Source organism: Gymnoscopelus microlampas (genome assembly GCF_963454915.1).
Source record: "Gymnoscopelus microlampas genome assembly, chromosome: 3".
In the NCBI taxonomy this organism is placed as follows: domain Eukaryota; kingdom Metazoa; phylum Chordata; class Actinopteri; order Myctophiformes; family Myctophidae; genus Gymnoscopelus; species Gymnoscopelus microlampas.
In genome coordinates this window covers 2,041,593-2,062,643 of record NC_139940.1, presented here as the reverse complement: position 1 = coordinate 2,062,643, position 21,051 = coordinate 2,041,593, and the positions used below count along the sequence as shown (strand labels likewise).

At 43.1% G+C, this 21,051-nt stretch overlaps 1 protein-coding gene across 1 annotated transcript in view; it reads left to right on the top strand.

Annotated features, from left to right (window-relative positions):
* nfkbid (nuclear factor of kappa light polypeptide gene enhancer in B-cells inhibitor, delta) overlaps positions 1 to 21,051 on the top strand; it is a 41,778-nt gene that overhangs the window by 8,566 nt on the left and 12,161 nt on the right. Inside the window, exons 2-5 of the mRNA XM_084052711.1 lie at positions 13,442 to 13,686; positions 15,160 to 15,190; positions 16,217 to 16,410; positions 20,779 to 21,011. Coding sequence (XP_083908837.1) covers positions 13,442 to 13,686; positions 15,160 to 15,190; positions 16,217 to 16,410; positions 20,779 to 21,011 — 703 coding nt within the window. The remainder of the gene's footprint in view (positions 1 to 13,441; positions 13,687 to 15,159; positions 15,191 to 16,216; positions 16,411 to 20,778; positions 21,012 to 21,051) is intronic.

Genomic DNA, 21,051 nt, shown 5'->3' with positions numbered 1-21,051 from the left:
GTGCTTTTACTCGAGTGAAATTTTAATTCCGTAACAGAGTACTTCTACATTGCAGCATTGATACTTTTTTACTTAAGTAAAACATTTGAGTACTTTTTTCCGCCACTGATGAGCAACAGGTACTGATTGATTGATTGATTGATGTACTTTATTTAGTAAGACATGAGAACAGTACATAACAGTACATGGAAGTACAAATTCACAATACAAGGTCTACTAAACTGGAAAGCTCATAAAGCACTAAGCTTGTTTAAAATGAGATCCCCAATCCCGTAGGATTAGTCCATGAGCCAGACAAGATTTCATTATCGAAAGAGTGGGCAAAACCAAACCTATATTAAAATTGTTCATAGGGTCAATACGAGTAAATAAATATATGATAACCTCTCCACAGGAGCAGCTTTTTCATGGTTATCACACATTTTGTTATTTTCCCCATACGTACATGACAGGTGAAAATAATGACAACATTTTAAAAAGAGTTATCATAATGAAACTTCCTGAGTTGATTACTTACATGAAGACAATGATTTATCCTATTACAAGTTTTCTGAAATTGTATATTTAAATATGCAAATTAGGCATTTAGTCCATGAGCCAGAGCCCCAAATTTGAGCCAGATATTGAATATTCCCTCGTTAAAAACCTTTGACTCCAACATCTTAACAAAATGAAATAAGTAAGTTGACTCTGGCTTTGTCCAATGTTCCAATGTTGATTCTGGAAAGTTATGCAAATTTGGGCATATTTTCCTAATGCCTAATTTGCATATTTAAATATACGATTTCAGAAAACTTGTAATACGATAAATCATTGTATCATTGTATTCATGTAAGTAATCAACTCAGGAGGTTTCATTATGATAACTCTTTTTTTAAATGTTGTCATTTTTTCACCTGTCATGTACGTATGGGGAAAATAACAAAATGTGTGATAACCAAGGCCTAGGCCGTGGCGACGCGGTCTAGGCACCCTGGTTGAAAATCCTTAATAGCAGCGTGCCGCGGGTTCGCGTCCCGTTCCCGACGGCCTTTGCTGCATGTCTTCCCCCATCTCTCTCCCCATTCTTCCTGTCGTCATACTTTCACTGTCCCTCTCCAATAAAGCAATAAAATGCCAAAAACAAATCTTAAAAAAAAAAAAAAAAAAGTGTGATAACCATGAAAAAGCTGCTCCTGTGGAGAGGTTATCATATATTCATTTACTCGTATTGACCCTATGAACAATTTAATATAGGTTTGGTTTTGCCCACCCTTTCGATAATCATTGCTCAATTTTGGGGCTCTGGCTCATGGACTAGATGTGATAGCGATGACATACAGCCTTCAGGCTGTACGGTGAGTCAGTCTCATGTAGTAACACCACAGTAGAAAGTGAAAGTATCACTCATCACTCCACTCATCATCAATGACCTTTACACTGTAAAGGTCACACATTGTTCTCAGGACTTTTTGACCAAATCTCAGGTATCTTTTTTTTTTAACCCATTGAGACCTGAAGCCGATTCTACACGTGTCCTAAATCCCAACAGTATTCTGAAAAACATTTGTTTCTATATCAGTGGTGCTCAATCTTTTTCATGTCAAGGACCCCCAAAATTATATGTATTTGGCCGTGGACCCCCATCAAAATATGTTGTTCCAGGGACCCCCAGAAGCAAAGATTTGAGTTAAAAATGTTCGCTTTAAAAATATATATATTCAAAGATTTGCACACATTTTCACGATTTTTCAAAAATAGCAGATCTACAAGCTCATAGCGCGGCACTCGGTGCCGTGCTATGAGCTTGTATATCTGCTATTTTTGAATAGCCCAAAGTGTAAAATAATGCTTTTTAGCTCAAATCTAAAAATGAGACAGTTCCAGGTCTCATCCAACATGCAGCGATGAAAGAAGTACTTTTATTTAAGTACAAGTATCAACACCACAATAATAATGGGAATACTCTATTATAAGTAACACGAGTACAAGAAAGCATCGTGCTGCTCACACACACTATACTCTAGTACTTGAGTAAATGTACTCAGTTACTCTCCACCCCAGCTGCTCGAGACGGGTCACGAGTCGCGATGCGACGCGTTGTGAGCTTGTAGATCGGCTATTTTCAAATTGCCTTGGTATGAAATAGGGCTGAAGTGGTTAATGTATGTTTTATAATACAGTTTTTTTTTTTATATAATATAGTTTTAAAATAATTGATAAGTGCAAAGTAACTAGTAACTAGTAAGTTTTCAAATAATTGTAGTGGGGTAGAAGTGCAATATTTTCCTCTGAGATGTAGTGGAGTAGAAGTCAAAGTATAGACAATTGGGAATACTCCAGTAAAGTAAAAGTACCCCAAAATTGTACTTAAGTACAGTACTTGAGTAACAGAGTACATAGTGTAGGGCTGAAGAGGTTGAGTTACGGAGAGAAAGAAGGGATTTGTTTTTCTCTCTCTCTGGTCACGCGTCGCTGATCCTATTTGCATGATGAGTGTATTTCTGTGAATGTTGCAGGTGTGTGTGTGTGTGTGTGTGTGTGTGTGTGTGTGTGTGTGTGTGTGTGTGTGTGTGTGTGTGTGTGTGTGTGTGTGTGTGTGTGTGTGTGTGTGTGTGTGTGTGTGTGTTTGTGTGTGTGTGTGTGTGTGTGTGTGTGTGTGTGTGTGTGAGAGAGAGAGAGAGAGAGCGAGCGGAGGGCTTCCCTCTCGTCACTACTCATGGTTGAGGTGTCAGGGACATTTGCGTGTGTCACCGTAGTATCACACACACACACACACACACACACACACACACACACACACACACACACACACACACACACACACACACACACACACACACACACACACACACACACACACACACACACACACACACACACACACACACACACACACACACACACACACACACACACACACACACACACACACACACACATTGTGACTGGTTGTTACAGTAAACTGCTATTCGTTGCCTGACAAGAAACGCAGGGCGGCTGTAATGTTAATTAAACCCATTAAGACCCGGAACTGTGTCATTTTTAGATTTGAGCTAAAAAAAGCATCATTTTACACCTTGGGCTATTCAAAAATAGCAGATCTACAAGCTCGTAGCGCGGCACCGAGTGCCGCGCTTTTTGAAAATTCGTGAAAATGTGTGCAAATCTTCTGAATATATATATTTTTAAAGCGAACATTTTTAACTCAAATCTTTGCTTCTGGGGGGGTCCCTGGAACAAAATATTTTGATGGGGGTCCGCGGTCAAATACATATAATTTTGGGGGTCCTTGACATGAAAAAGATTGAGCACCACTGATATAGAAACGTACGTTTTTCAGAAAACTGTTGGGATTTAGGAGACGTGTAGAATCGACTTCAGGTCTCAATGGGTTAACTGTATAAATGAGGTTAAAGGTTATAAGGGTCTGTTCGGTTCCATTTGTACACTCTTCAGAGTTAAAGCTGCACGATGTGTAACACAATGTAACACAATATAACTTATACAATCTGTATGGTAGAGTACGTTAACCCATTAAGACCTGAAGCCGATTCTACACATATCTTCTAAATCCCAACAGTTTTCTGAAAAAAAACGTATGTTTCTATATCAGTGGTGCTCAAACTTTTTCACGTCAAGGACCCCCAAAATATATATATATGTATTTGGCCGCCGACCCCAAGCTCAAAATATTTTGTTCCAGGGACCCCCAGAAGCAAAGTTTTTAGTTTAAAAAGTTTGCTTTAAAACAATATATATTCAAGGATTTTTTTCAAAAAATAGCAGATCTACAAGCTCGTAGCGCGGCACTCGGGTCAGGGTTAGGGTTAACTCGGCTCCGCCTCGTTCCTGACCGCATCACTGGCGTGCCAATAATGACGGTAGAGCACACCCTCTCGTGTAATATTGCTTAGCTTAATTAAAGACACAGTTCAATGTTGACAATGAGTGGTCTTCCCCTTTTAAAGTAATCACTTAAAACATTTGAGTACTTTTTGCACCACTGGTCCTAACTATTAGGCAGCGTTCAGGCAGTGTGGGGGAAACACGTGCCTTATTGAATGATATAAGGACACAACTATTAATAGAAAAAAAACACAAGTTACCTCTGGTTAAGAGTTTCCAGAATTGCAGAAAACAAAAACATAGAGGTTCCTTCTTTGCGTGTTAGAGTGTGTGTGTGTGTGTGTGTGTGTGTGTGTGTGTGTGTGTGTGTGTGTGTGTGTGTGTGTGTGTGTGTGTGTGTGTGTGTGTGTGTGTGTGTGTGTGTGTGTGTGTGTGTGTGTGTGTGTGTGTGTGTGTGTGTGTGTGTGTGTGCGTACGTAATCAAGCTAAACGTCACTTTCACTCTCGTGAGACAAAGCAGAAGCAGCTTTTTCATTCCATTGTCTCTGAAGGTGACTGTGTTTTTCACCCTGTCATAGCGGGTGCAAAACACATAACATGTAGCCTGTTATAGCGCCACCAGGATTTAATTTCATTGTCTATGAAACTAATTCAAGGACCCCGACGGAAACAAGTCCGCAAGGACTTGTTTGGTCGGACCTTTTAGACAAAAGTATTATAAATGTAACTGTGTTGTTTTACATTCTTTTGCCTAATGACATTTTCATTCATTCATTCAGGAGACCACATTTTGCTAAACACATTTTTGGGGCGGTGTAGCCGCCCCCTATAAGTGAGTTTTGGACACTGACCAATCCTGCACCGTGATTGGCCAATAGTCTATAACGCAGTCTACACCCCTAACCCTTCCATTGTTAATGCAAATCGATACTTTTGCAAAGTCAGCCAATCACATTACAGCTAGTGTCATCACCACTAACTGTAATGTGATTGGCTGACTTTGCAAATTCAGGACTGTGATTGGCTAGCGAAACACATGACACATGTGCAGCCCTATGAATAGCAGTATGGACTTTAAAAAAAGTAATTTATCCTTTTTTTAAAGTGAGTCATGTTGTGATGACCACACACCGCCCACTTCACACTGGGTGTGATTTTTTTATATAACTTTGATATTGGCCTGAAAACCCCCTGCTGAAGGTGATTTCTTTAATATGGAAGTGTTTACCTCATTCATGACACTCAGAACAAAGTGTTTACCTCATTCATGACACTCAGAACAAAGTGTTTACCTCATTCATGACACTCAGAACAAAGTTTTACCTCATTCATGACACTCAGAACAAAGTGTTTACCTCATTCAGGACACTCAGAACAGACATAGATTGTGACTGAATGTGGTCGCACACACACACACACACACACACACACACACACACACACACACACACACACTCACACTCACACTCACACTCACACTCACACTCACACTCACACTCACACTCACACTCACACACACACACACACACACACAGACTGCATTGTATCACTAAACGTGTGAGGACATCTACACACTTTTATGAATGTAATTGTTTGTCATTTTTTTCTCATCTTTAACCTCACCCCGAACATTGCTAAAAAAATGTATACAAAAAAAACATAGCTGATCTACAAGCTAACGTCTCACAGGTTGTGAGTTTGTAGATTAGCTCTTTTCTATTTGTGAATAATCTCCCAAATCTAAAAAATAAAACGTATATTAGGTTAAAGCTTTGACAGGGGCCAGTTTGGAATTGCAGCCTCCTGAAGGTGTTTTTTTTTTAGGGCAGTTTTGAAAGTGAGTAGGGTTTTACACTCCTCCAGTAGAAGGGCATTTGTTGCATAGCATGAGAACGAGTTCATTCCCTTGTTTGTGCCGAATCTGTTTTGGACATGATCAGCGGAGCTGCCTCTGGTGTTGTGATCGTGGACTTCATTCATGTTTTTGAAGTGTTTTGACCAGGGACGCCGATTTATGTCCGCACTTCTGGGTGCGCAACGGACGCGTGCATGCACGTCCGGTCCGCAAAAAAAAAAAAATAGCGGTTATTTTCCGTGTTTGTTACCTTTTTAGGGGGGTTTTGTTACTTTAATGCAGTTAATTCGGTTCATTTGGTACCAAAAATGTACTCCATGAAGTGAAGATGTCTGTGTTTTTTTCTTTTTTTCGTGATGAGTTTGTGATGGGTGCTCTTCATGTCCACTGGGTGCTTCAGCCCCGAGGCACCCACAGTATCGGCGCCCTTGATGTTGACAGGTACATGGGTATCTTGCAGACCAGGCCCATTGCAAGTTTCCGTCTCCTACCCTAAGCCGTTGGTTCTCAAAGTGGGGTCCGGGGACCCCCAGGGGTCCTTCGGGGAGTTCCAGGGGGTCCCCAGCTAAGTGATGGATAGTTAGGAACCAAATGGACCCTTATGGGTCTGTAACTCTGACAGTGTCCAAATGGAACCAAATGGACCCTTATGGGTCTGTAACTCTGAGAGTGTACAAATGAAACCAAATGGACCCTTATGGGTCTGTAACTCTGAGAGTGTACAAATGGAACCAAATGGACCCTAACGGGTCCATTTGGTTCCATGTATACACTCTCAGAGTTAAATTAACATTGATTTTACAATATAAATTGGGGACCCATAGATAGACATGCCATTAAATGGGGGTCCATAGCCTAAAATGCATGTCAAACTGGGGGTCCTTGAAATCAAAATGGTTGAGAATCACTGCTAGAGCCGTAAAAAAAAATCTTTTCATATGGGGGTCCTTGGCATATCTTTTCAAATGGGGGTCCGCAGGCTAATAGGTGTCAATTTGGGGGGTCCTTGACATGAAAAGGTTTGATAACCAATGCCCTGAGCCATCCAAACCTAGCAAAGTGAGCAGGGGTTAGATGGGTTGTATGTTTGAGGCCAAGAGGTAACCTGTCTGGAGCCTTGTTTGTAAGGCCTTAGTGGTGTTGTGATACCATGAGGAGCATGCATAGTCAAAAGGACCTTTGATGAGGTTCCCCTGTTAAGAATCCTCAAGGTATAATAGTTGCCTCTGAGACGCAGAGGAGTAGAAGTAAAAGCACTGAACATTGGAAATTCTCCAGTAAAGTAAAAAATGCCTCAAGGTTGTACCTAATTCACTATTTGACTGCCAGAGTATTTTCATAATGTACTCACCCAGTGGCAAGCGATTTTCGAGCGATTTTCGTGTTTTTAGTAGTTTTAAAGTTGTCACAAAAGCTTAGATCCATATTTATCGATCGATTCGCTGTGTGTTTCCGGAGCAGGAGTCTCTGACTATCGCTCCGGAAGCAAAACATTGCATCCGGAGCTATAGTGTCCCCTTCACTACAGGCCGCTGGAAACACGCGTCTCCTCGGAAAAATGGACAAAGGATACAGGCGAAAGAAAAAAAAACTACAAACATGGAGTCGACGGGAACGGAATGACGCTAAATCCATTATTTCTGTATCCGTTTGTGCTACAGTGTTACCGCTCCCTTCGGATTCAAGATCAGACCGCGGCCGTCTATAAAACAACATTAAGTAAAAACTCGGAATTTCTCGTTCTGGCACTGAGGGCATTCAGAAAAAACTCGGGATAACTCGGGGCTTGGCACTGAGAGCGTTAAGTGCAGTACTTGAGTAATTGTACTTAGTTACCCAAGATTATTGTTCACACTTTACTAAATGACATTTTACCCGTTTGGGTTTTCACCGTAGGTGGTTTTCTTTTCAACCATGTGAAAATGAAATAATGTATCATTTTTATTTTTAACCTTTTCCACGCTTTAACTTGTTTACTATCTCTCTCCTTTCTGCTCTCACTCTTACTCTATATCTATGCTCTCACTGAATACTACCAAATGACGGAGAACGCAGCCAACACAACACAACACAACAAAGACATCGCCCACGGCTCTCTGCACCCAGAAAGCTGCTGTGGTGTGACCGTGTCTCAGCTAGGCAGCGGTGGAAAGTAACTAAGTACATTTACTCAAGTACAGTACTTAATTACACACTTTTGAGGATTTTCTTCTTTTTTTTTTTACTTTACCGGAGTATTTCCGATTTCCAATACTTTTACTTCCACTCCACTACATCTCAGAGGCACATATTGTACTTTTACTCCACTACGGTTATTTGAACACTTTAGTTACTAGTTACTTCGCAGGCATGAGGTATTACATCATAAAACATACATTAACCACTTCAGCCCTATTTTATACCGAGGCTATTTGAAAATAGCAGATCTACAAGCTCACAGCGCGTCGCATCGCGACGCGTTGTGAGCTTGTAGATCTGCTATTTTCAAACATTTTAGCATTTTTACTTTTGCTACTTTAAGTACATTTCGATACCAATACGTTCATACTTTTACTGAAGTATTTGTTTTATTCCGGACTTTTACTTAAGTAGCAGAGTACTTCCACATTGCAGTGTTGATACTTTTACTCAAGTAAAAACATTCGAGTACTTTTTTCCACCTCTGGCTGTGACACATACAGTACATAGCGCCCTGTCTCAGGGGTTCGTATAGAACCCTGTGCCTCTTCGTTTCCGTGGCAACCTCTCCTCGCTGCAGCGGAAGGCAGGAACAGGAAGTCGCGGTGGTTTGCGGGTTCCTGCCGGCGTATCGCAGCGGGAGCCAGACAGGAAGCTGTCACAGAAAGAGTGTGTGTGCGTGTGTGTGTGTGTGTGTGTGTGTGTGTGTGTGTGTGTGTGTGTGTGTGTGTGTGTGTGTGTGTGTGTGTGTGTGTGTGTGTGTGTGTGTGTGTGTGTGTGTGTGTGTGTGTGTGTGTGTGTGTGTGTGTGTGTGTGTGTGTGTGTGTGTGTGTGTGTGTGTGTGTGTGTGTCATCACGGAGATCCCGTGGTGTTTGCTGCTTTCTGCTGAAACCTCTCTTTAACCCTTTGCGACCGGGAACGCGCCTGTGTCCATTTTTTGGATTTCTTTAGGCTCTTCAAAAATAGCAGATCTACAAGCTCATAGCTTGTAGATCTGCTATTGTTTCTTTTCAATCGTGAAAATGTGTGAAAATGTGAGCTTGTAGATCTGCTATTTTCAAATATTTAGTACTTTTTACTTTTGGTACTTTAAGGACATTTTGATGCCAATACTTTCGTACTTTTACTCAAGTAAATTTTTAATTCTGGACTTTTACTTGTAACAGGGTCCCTGGAACAAAACCTTTTGAGATGGGGGGGGTCCCTGGAACAAAACATTTTGAGATGGGGGGGGGTCCCTGGAACAAAACCTTTTGAGATGGGGGGGTCCCTGGAACAAAACATTTTGAGATGGGGGGGGGTCCCTGGAACAAAACCTTTTGAGATGGGGGGGGGTCCCTGGAACAAAACATTTTGAGATGGGGGGGTCCCTGGAACAAAACATTTTGAGATGGGGGGGTCCGCGGCCAAATATATGTCTTCTAAATCCTAACAGCATGCGTTGCTATATCAGTGGTGCTCTGACATGTCAAGGACCACCCAAAAGGATATGTATTTGGCCCACGGACCCCCATCTCAAAATATGTTGTCCCAGGGACCCCCCCCCTCACCAGAAGCACAGATCGGAGTTAAAAAATGTTCGCTTCAAAACATATATATGTATATTCAAAGATTTGCACAAATTTTCCACGATCTTTCAAAAAAAAATGTATATCCAATAGCCAAATAAATGTAGAAATGACACAGATGCGTTCCCGGTCTAGATGGATTAATGTCGGGCTTATGACGCACGCTAGGGGGCCCCTATTATCTGGCTTCCTATTGGAGGAGGGCTAGCTGCCTTCATCCGGCTTCCTATTGGAGGAGGGCTGCCTTCATCCGGCTTCCTATTGGTTGGAGGAGGGCTGGATGTCTTGATGTTCTGCGGAGGGTGGAAACATGAGCTTATCTTTCACGTGTGTGTGTGTGTGTGTGTGTGTGTGTGTGTGTGTGTGTGTGTGTGTGTGTGTGTGTGTGTGTGTGTGTGTGTGTGTGTGTGTGTGTGTGTGTGTGTGTGTGTGTGTGTGTGTGTGTGTGTGTGTGTGTGTGTGTGTGTGTGTGTGTGTGTGTGCATTACTATACTTGCGAGGACCAAGTATAGTAGAATTTGAAGAAATCTACATTGTGAGGACCGTTCTCCTGGTCCTCACAAGACAAATGGTTGTTTTATAGTTAAAACATTTTTTTTAGAGATACCTTTAAAATCAGAAAGACATTCAGGTTAGGATTAGACATTTAGAGGATAGGTTTAGGGATTGGAATTAAGAGTTAAACATGATTTATACTTAGTTGCGCGCCAGTGTCATGCACCGAAAAATAGCCGATCTATAAGCCCACAACGCGTCGCAGCGCGACGCGTTGTGGGCTTGTAGATCTGCTATCTTTCGGCTTTAGGCTTACGGTTAAAAATGGCAAAATAATATAGATATATTTTTAAATGGCATTCATAAAATGGCTGTACTAAAGCGTTGATGTACTCACAAGTATAGTAATACAAACCTGTGTGTGTGTGTGTGTGTGTGTGTGTGTGTGTGTGTGTGTGTGTGTGTGTGTGTGTGTGTGTGTGTGTGTGTGTGTGTGTGTGTGTGTGTGTGTGTGTGTGTGTGTGTGTGTGTGTGTGTGTGTGTCCTCCAGTTGCTTTTGAGGAAAGCGACAGGAGGAAAGGTTGGTCGGTCTCGTCGTTTCGGGGGATGGAAACCTCAGAGGTTCAAGATTCTGTTTTGCGATGATGGTGATTCTTTGTTCCTGTTTTTCTTACTTTCCTGGTACCTTTACCTCAGTGGAAATGGTGCTTTTTTTGGGTGGAACCGTAGTGGGTAGTGGTATTACCTGTGATGGTACCGTATAGCATACATACATGATACCTGTGATGTTCTACATCGTTTGATATGGATGTGTCACCAGAACACACTCTCCACTCAATGTGTCATCATGGAGGGACTTAGCAGCAGAGGTGTAAAGTAACTTAAGTGCATTTACTCAAGTACTGTACTTAACTCTCTCAGTGCCAATGAAATAAAAAAAATATGTTCATATTGTGCCAGCATTTTTTTTTTTTTAAGTAAAAAAAAAAGTGCTTAGGAAGCGAGATACAGCCTTTTTCAGTTATAAGATAAACAAGGAGTGGATGGAGCTGCAAATCTTCAGATAATGATATCTTGGGTTCTGATTATTTTTTCCCCCAAAAAATAAATACATAAATAACCAGTAAGACTCCCTAATCGGGAGATAAGCGACCGTAGGTCACATGGCCTTTTAATGTGAGCTGCAGTGGCAGGGGGTCCTCCACTGGGGGCGCCACCACTTTTGCATCCGTTCTGGAGCACCAGGAGTGGGTGGTCCCCGGGAATGCCCCGTGAGCAGCCCCGTTGGGGTGGTCATTTGGTAATTTGTCCACATGTGCTCATTTTCTACACTTGGGGGTCCCCGAGGCCGCTGGGGGTCCCTGGAGCTCCGGGGGTCCTTGGAGGGTGTAGTTTGGCAGGTAAGGAGTGTGTGTGCAAAATCTGGCATGGATCGGGGCAACGGGTGCGGAGATATGAGCAGGCCAAAAGTGTGACGGACGTGTGTGACGGAGTGACGTGACGGACGGACACCTGGAGCAGGTTTCTATAGTAAGTGCGACCTACGGTCGCAATAATATATTTTTTTTTTAAACTCTGGATTTTTCGTTTTGGCACTGAGGGCAGTCAGAAAAAAAACTTGGGATATCTCGTTGTGTGGCACTGAGAGAGTTAAGTAGACACAGCAACAGAGTGGTGGATAAAATGGATTTTTTACATCTCAGATGCAAATATTATGCTTCTACTCCACTGCAATTATTTGAAAACTTTAGTTACTAGTTACTTTGTTGATTATTATTACAAAACAGACATTAACCACTTCAGCCCCTATATACATTATAGCCATTTGATAATAGACGATCTGTAAGCTCACAATGCGTGAGCTTACAGATCGTCTATTTTCATAGCAGATTTGTATACATTCTATTTGAAAACTTGTGAAATGGGATATTCTGCATAATGACTACTTTCAACTTTTGGTACTTTGAGTGCATTTTGATACCAATACCATAGGTTATTTTACTCAGGTAAATATTGAATTCCGGACTTTTTTCTTGTAACAGAGTATTTCTGCATTGCAGTATTGATACTTTTACTTTGGTAAACAATGTGAGTACTTTTTCCACTAGTGCTGAGCAGACACCACAGTTTAGGACTGCTTTCTAAAGGGAAACATCGACAATTGTTTAAGAATGTGTTAACATTGCAGACAGGGGCAGAAATCACCCCCTCCCTGCTAGCGTTGAGATCCTTTAGCACAGGGGTCTTCAACGTTTTCAGGCCAAGGACCCCCTAGCTGAGAGAGAGATGAAGCAGGGACTCTCAACGCCTCGCAGCGCGAGGCGCTGTGAGCTTGTAGATCTGCTATTTTTGGCTAAAGTTCTCTTCAGAAAAAAGGGATGCTAGGGTTCAAGTGGTTAAGGTAAAAAAAAAAAAGATCATATCACACAAAGATTTGGCGGACCCCCTGTAGTAACTCTGAGGACCCCCTAGGGGTCCCGGAGCCCCTGTTGAAGACCCCTGCTTTAGGATCTTCGCCATCACGGTCTTACCTTGACGGTCCCATTCCTGATGTCATTGTTGTTAATGAAAACCATAGGGAGGTGTTCATTCTCGAGGTCGGCTGTACTTTTGATTACAGCTTAGAGGAAGCCTTCCTAACCAAAGTGCATAAAATATCATCAGCTAGAGCAGACCATCTCTCAGCTAGGATACAGATGTAAACTTTTATATAGAAATTCTTTATTGGAAATAACCCCTTGAGATGTACCATCTCGTTTTCGAGGGGATCCACAGATTACAGAGATACATTTTTCATACATTTAGACACCACATTTAACAGGTAGTTCAAACAACATAAACAAAACAGGCAAAACAAAACAAAACAGGACATACAACAATAACACAACAACAACAACAACAACAACACTTACAACAGTAATACACAGATCACTTAACTGGATCATTGGTTAATAGGTATAATGTGATAATTAGTCAAAGCATGAACAGGTAGTCTCAAGGTGAGAGGACAGCGCAGTTTTAAACAGTTTAAAAGATGTTATTGACCGAATGTGAAGAGGTAGATTGTTCCAGTCAGAGGGAGCTTTAAATGTACTTTAAAGCTGTACTTTTGGTTTGTATCTTTAGTAGTCTCTAGGACACGTGCACAAGCTGGTTGTGAGGGGTCTTCAAATGGCCGGCCTCTCCAAAAGGAGGGCTAAACAATTAGCAAGGTACTGCTCAATATCAGCTCTTATAGGAAGCCGCTCAATGTGGAGGAGGTGTTGTTTCCTTTACCCATGATTGTTGTCCGCTGTGTCTGACCAGTATGCCATCTATACTGTATGTAACATGCTCTGCCTTATATGCACTTTGTAACTGGCTGTTTTCTCATTATCTGACTGCACTGGCAGTGTTTATGTCTTTGTACAGTACAAGGCATTCTTGTACTTCTGTTTATGTGGGCATAAATACATATTTCAAATGTGTGTGTGTGTGTGTGTGTGTGTGTGTGTGTTTTTTTTTTTTTTACCACAGCGCCAAAGGAGAAGCCGTGTTACCCTCAACGCACCGTCAAGAAACTCCTGGAGGAGAAGAGGAAGAGGGAGACGGCTTCAGAACCCTCCTCCTGTTCAGCACCCTCCTCCTGTTCAGCACCCTCCTCCTGTTCAGCACCCTCCTCCTGTTCAGCACCCTCTTCCTGTTCAGCACCCTCCTCCTGTTCAGCACCCTCCTCCTGTTCTACCACCAGAACCAGCCCTGTTCCTCCTATCACTGTCCCAGTAAGACCATTAACTCATTCCCTGCCAGACTTATTTCTGGCTGTGTTTGCCCACTGTCAGCGATTTAGTGTTTTTTATAACTTTAAAAATGTCACATCCCCCCCCCCCCCCGAGTGTTTTTTCCACCACTGCTGATTAGAGCATTTTATATGTTTGTAATCAGTTCATTATTTCCTGCGTAATCGCGGAATAAAACTGTGTAAGTGTGTAAATTGGAGAGCGTTGCATTGTGCGACGCACACATTGCCTTCTTTGAATAGACCGTCATCCTATCCTACTACTAGAACTGACAAGGCCTCCAAAGTACGTCCGGGGTCGGTCAGCACAGGATCACTCCACTCCACTAACATGTAACAAACCTCCAGTCTTATATAAACACAATTATAGAGTACAGAAGTCCTGACGTCACTCGTTCCTCCCCTGGGTCGTAACGTAATTTCTCTATGGAGAATAACATTGGGTCATCTTAGAATCGTCTCTCGTCTCATTGTGGTCCAAAGATAAACAAACTGTCTCTGCAATGTTGTCAGGGAGGAGGTTCTGTATCGTTTATGATAGTCAGTCATTATACTTGATACAGTCTGTTTCTGGAGAAAATGTAACTAATTAGTCGGAAGTAACATTATGGTTTTCTCACCGTCAGTTGATGCTTCATATCCATAAGAGTCAAACCGTCGGGGTCATTAGTTTATTTATGGAACACAGTTCTTATTTGACACGATATTAAATACGTCTATGGGGATTCAGAATGGGGGTGGAAAACAGCGAACCAGGTAGACAAACCTAGTATATGTAAATGATGTCAGACTTCGGTGCTCTATTGACATAAGGAATTGACACTCTCACTTCTGCTGATTATAGGACAATAATTTGAATCACAGAGATGTGTTGAGAATTAGGAGAGAGAGAGGGAGCCTTTGAAAGTTTGTGCCTTATTTGAGCGGCCTTTGTCCGGCCTACAGTATGTTCATTGCAGTCGCGCTCTACCAAACCAAGTTGGCATTGCGGGTGGTGTTAGATTCCGCTATGCACTTTCCCAAACGTGTGTATAGGCAAAATAGCAATTTTGGGGATAATGCAACAACACGCCCACGGGCACACCTCCAGGCGCAAATAACAGAGTCGGCATAGTGAATAGCGGGTATAAGGGCCGCAAAATAGCATTTAGGGACGGTGCCCAGCTCCCTTATCCGCAATTCACCGGTAATAGTGGCCAGTAATTCCGATAAATAAAGCAGTGCCTATAATAGGGCCCATAGTGTTCTATATTTGTGATGAAATTGAATGTGTTGGTGCTATTTTATATGTTGATGAATTGAATACATAGGGCCCCAATGGAAACAAGGCCACAAAGAGGACTTTTTTTGGTGTTATCCGTTTAGACAAAGTGTTTGACTGTCAAGGTTCAGGGGTCCAGGCTTTTGTTTGATGATTCAATCCCTTTCTTTCTTTCTTTCTCTCTCTGTCCAACAGGTGTGTTCAGCAGAATCATCCGTCTCTACAGGTAACTGATGTGTCATTGATATGTTACAGAGTGTTTGTCTCCCTGTGTCTCCAGCTCTTTAATCCAGTGGTTCTCAAACTTTTTCATGTCAAGGACCCCCAAAATTATATGTATTTGGCCGCGGACCCCCACCTAAAAATATGTTGTTCCAGGGACCCCCCAGAAGCAAAGATTTGAGTTACAAATGTTCGCTTTAAAAAACATACATTCAAAGATTTGCACAAATGTTCAAGATTTTTCAAAAATAGCAGATATACAAGCTCATAGCGCGGCACTCGGTGCCGCGCTATGAGCTTGTATATCTGCTATTTTTGAATAGCCAAAGTATAAAAGGTCATAATTATTCTGATGCTATATTTACCCATTTTGCTGGGTACCCCCTGGAACCCCCTCAAGTACCCCTGGGGGTCCCCGGACCCCACTTTGAGAACCAAGGCTTTAATCCACATTAACACATTGACTGCCTGAATTATTTTCACTGCCTATTGTTATTCATGCCAGAGATTTTTCAATGAAAAAACAAAAAGTACTCAGGAGCCGAGATACAAAATTTTAAAGTTTTAAGGTAACAAGGAAGTGGATGAGTAAAGATCTTCGAAAATTCATATCTCCTTGGTCTTTGGGTCAAATTATTTTAAAAAAAATGTTTTTTTTGCTAAAATCGACTCGATCTTGGCAGGCAAGTGATGAAAAGCTAATATCGAGTTAACTCGATCTAGGCAGTCAATGTGTTAAGACCAGGAACGCATCTGTGTCATTTTTAGATTTCCTTGGCTATTCAAAAATAGCAGATCTACAAGCTCCTATCGCGGCACAGAGCGCGTGAGTGATAACAATTCGGCCGCCGACCCCCATCTCAAAATATGTTGTTCCAGGGACCCCCCAGAAGCAAAGATTTGAGTTAAAAAATGTTTGCTATAAAAATATATATATATTCAAAGATTTTCAAAAATGTTACATTGTATGTATGTATGGTCTATACAGTGAGTTATAAACATTGTATGTATGTATGTATGGTCTATACAGGCTCTTGCAGCAGTTACTCGGGCATGGCAGTGGGATATGAACATTGGGCCCCTGGGGGCCCCGGCCTGGACTCCACAGGGCCGTTCAGCTACTACCCCTCCAGCCCAGCAGGGGTCAGTGCAGCCTACGGCCCGTCAGCCATGAGCTCCACATACAGCACACTGCAGCATGACGCAATGATGAGTCACACCTATGTAAGTACACTGTTATCGCCCTGTGAGCACTGTTATCACCCTGTGAACACTGTTATCACCCTGTTATCACCCTGTGAGCTCTGTTATCACCCTGTGAGCACTGTTATCACCCTGTGAACACTGTTATCACCCTGTTATCACCCTGTGAGCTCTGTTATCACCCTGTGAGCACTGTTATCACCCTGTGAACACTGTTATCACCCTGTTATCACCCTGTGAGCACTGTTATCACCCTGTGAACACTGTTATCACCCTGTTATCGCCCTGTGAGCACTGTTATCACCCTGTGAACACTGTTATCACCCTGTTATCACCCTGTGAGCTCTGTTATCACCCTGTGAGCACTGTTATCACCCTGTGAACACTGTTATCACCCTGTGAGCGCTGTTATCACCCTGTGAGCGCTGTTATCGCCCTGTGAGCACTGTTATCACCCTGTGAACACTGTTATCACCCTGTGAACACTGTTATCACCCTGTGAACAACACTGTTATCACCCTGTGAGCACTGTTATCACCCTGTGAACACTGTTATCACCCTGTGAACACTGTTATCACCCTGTGAGCACTGTTATCACCCTGTGAGCGATAAGCAGATCTGGCAAACCTGACCACACGGTGTACCCAGTACCACTTCCACACGACCACTGGACTAAATACTGTACGGAGACACAGGGAGCGCTGATGATGTCATCAAAAACCGCTGACGTCGTCTTGATGACATGGGCATAAATGGGAGACAGACAGGCAGACAGAAAATAGGAAAGACAGACAGACAGAAAATAGGAAAGACAGACAGACAGACAGACAGACAGACAGACAGTCCACCGAGTGCGCGGCACTCGGTGGACTGTCTGTCTTTTGAATAGCCAAAGCTAAGTGATTAAAATGGCTGTGACGCTATGTTGACTAATTTAGCTGGGGACCCCCTGGTACCCCCCTAAGGACCACTGGTTGTCCCCGGACCACTGGTTGAGAACCACTGCTGTAAAGATTGGATTGGACGAAAGGGGTTAAAAAAAAACGACAACCAGGTTAAAAAGGTAGTGAAAACAAAACAATATAATACGTCACTATAGGCTAACAAGAATAAAAATCCATAGATAAAATAAATAAAGGAATAAAAACAAGCAGGGCTTTACTGTCTGAAGGACAAGAGGACGTCCAGTGTAGAGCATTAAAATATGAGTATTTTGATGGGGCAATAATAATAATAATAATAATAATAATAATAATTGGGGATATCTAACCGGATGTAGCGGGTGTATACCGCACAAGGAAGTTGCGTTCATGCTTTGCGGATCTCTGTTTACATTAGCCTGGGCATGAAGAAACGTGTTGATTGGTTGAAACGGACATGTTCTAGGTCGTTGGCAGGCTCTGCTCCTCGAGATGAACGGGGTTAACGTTCTCCTAAATGACACTGACATGGACGGCACAGTAGAATCGGTTCATAGGCTTGCAGGATTGCAAGCTTCAGTGTCATAATGTACTATCTATACATTATATACTATAATGTAACTATCCTCTAGAGAATGCTAAATAATGAACCAACAATTAATAAAACAACTTGGATGAATGCAGAACAAAAGACCAGGCTGAGGGGTGACGCCAAACCAATAAATAATCGCACGTGTTTCCTAAGCTAGCAGATCCCCGCTAACTCACTAAGAGCTGAAAACAGAACTAAATAAATCCTTAGCCGTCTTTACTAGCCCTTGCCTTCAACGGTAAGGTTTAGTGTAGACAGTCCGATGACGTTGTGACACATCACAACATGCTATCTAAGCTAGTAGATCCCCACTAACTCACTAAGAATTGAAAACAGAACAAAATAAATCCTTAGACATTTTTACTAGCCTTACGGTTAGCATAGACAGTATAGTGGTGTTGTGACACATCACAACATGCTATCTAAGCTAGCAGATCCCCACTAACTCAAAGAGTTGGAAACAGAACCAAATAAATCCTTAGCCATCTTTACTAGCCTTACCTTCAACGGTAAGGTTAGCATAGACAGTATAGTGGTGTTGTGACACATCACAATATGCTATCTAAGCTATTAGATCCCCACTAACTAAGAGTTGGAAACAGAACCAAATAAATCCTTAGCCATCTTTACTAGCCTTATACCTTCAACGGTAAGGTTAGCATAGACAGTATAGTGATGTTGTGACACATCACAATATGCTATCTAAGCTAGTAGATCCCCACTAAGTCACAAAGAGCTGAAAACAGAACCAAATAAATCCTTAGCCATCTTTACTAGCCCTTGCCTTCAACGATAAGGTTTAGTGTAGACAGTACGATGGTGTTGTGACACATCACAACATGCTATCTTAGCTAGTAGATCCCCACTAACTAAGAGTTGAAAACAGAACCAAATAAATCCTTAGACATTTTTACTAGCCTTACGGTTAGCATAGACAGTATAGTGGTGTTGTGACACATCACAACATGCTATCTAAGCTAGCAGATCCCCACTAACTCACTAAGAGTTGAAAACAGAAGGAAATAAATCCTTAGCCATCTTTACTAGCCTTACCTTCAACGGTAAGGTTAGCATAGACAGTATAGTGGTGTTGTGACACATCACAACATGCTATCTAAGCTAGCAGATCCCCACTAACTCACACTAAGAGTTGAAAACGGAACCAAATAAATACTTAGCCATCTTTACTAGCCTTACCTTCCTTGCTCTTGATGCTCAATTTGGCCTCGTCTAAATGGACTCTCCTTAGTTCTTCATTATAGTAGTAGTTCTTCCAGAAGCCAAGGCTTTTTATAAGTGTAATCTTTCTCCCAAAGCCTCTTTCTGTACTTAAAATCGTCTTCCGGGTCGAACTTAAATTTCTTCATCTCCTCGTGCTTCTTAAACGCCTTGCTGATCTTGGCTTTGGCATCAGCCATCCGGGACAACTTCTTCTCCTTGGGCCTGTCTAAATTGATCCTTCCCGAACTCAAGAACTTACTTAAATCCATGCATCCATGCACGTCTCCTTCCGGACAGTCGCCCTCTTGTTGGGCCTGCTGTTCTCCTTCCTCCGCCTCCTCCTCCTCCTGCTGTTGGTGTTCTTCTTGATTCTTCTTCTCAAGGAGTTTCTTCTGCCTCTGGCTCTCCTTCTCGATCTCCGCGCGGGCCGCTTCCCCGTAAATGGCGAGCCATTCGCTCTTGGACAGCCGGGGGTTGCGTTGACGCTGAATGCTCTTCCATTGGGCTTCCGGCAAAAGGCTTCCGACGCGAAGGTGTGGCGGCAGCTGAGGGGAAACCCCTTGTGTCTGCGTGCCGGTCTGCAGACCGCTCTCGGCATTCATGGTTCAATAAATATTCTTCAGTTCTTCCAGCGGCTTCTGGTTCAGTTCTTCATCGGGAGGCGGCGTTCAGTTCTGAACGCCAAACGGCCCTTGACGCTCTTATAAGGGAACGTTGGGCGATGTAAACGTCACCAGTGACGTCACAACGAGCCACGCCCAGATGTGGGTCAATCCTGCCGCTCGGGAGTCCCTGAGCTGGTGTTGACATCACATCACATCACATCACATCCATCCTGACCACACCCTCTCATCACATCCATCCTGACCACACCCTCTCATCACATCCATCCTGACCACACCCTCTCATCGCATCCATCCTGACCACACCCTCTCATCGCATCCATCCTGACCACACCCTCTCATCACATGGCACTGATATACACGTTGCTGTCGGGTGGAAACCTCATAAGTCCAAAACTGTTACTTTCCAGAACTCAAATTCAAAAAATAGCAGATCTACAGATCTACAGATCTACAGGCTTTTGAGCTTGTATATCGGCTACGTTTGTGTCTCACTGTAGTTACAGTAAGACACAGAGGGGCTTTGTGCCATGTGGTTCATCAGGTGATACACTCAGTGGCGTGCACAGACATTTTGAGGGGCAGGTGCTCAAGTAAATTATACTTTTTTTTTGTTTACTTGGTCTGCTCTTTTTTCCCTCTACACCTATACCTCTTTGCCAAAAATTGCCGATCTACAAGCCCACAACGCCTCGCGCTGCGAGGCGTTGTGAGCTTGTAGATCTGCTATTTTTGGCTAAAGTTCTCCTCAGAAAAGGGATGCTAGGTTTTGAGTGGTTATGGTAAAAAGAAAAATCATATCACATAAAGATTTGGCGGACCCCCTGTAGTAACTCTGAGGACCCCCTAGGGGTCCCGGACCCCCTGTTGAAGACCCCTGCTGTAAACTGGGGAAAAAAAGGCCCTTTCAAAAGGGGCACTTCTGGTCAAGAGGGCAAAGGGCAGGCGCTCTAGCACCACCTAGAGTCTATCTGTGCACGTCCCTGGATACACTGCTTTACATTATGACTGCTGTCTATGTGTGTTCCCACAGGAGTGCTCTATGACGTCATCCACCACCACCTCGTCCTGGGTGGTCCCTGGCCCCCCTGGCCCCCAGGCCGGTGCCGCGGGCCCCCAGGCCGGTGCTGGGGGTCTCCAGGTGGGCGCCGCGGGCCCCCAGGCGGGCTGGGGGCCCCTGGACGCCGTCAGGCTGCAGGAGGCCAGGATGTTCCTGACGGGGATGGACTACACCCTGACCACCACCCAGGACGAGGACGGAGACACGTATGTCTGTGTGTGTGTGTGTCTCTGTGTGTGTCTCTTT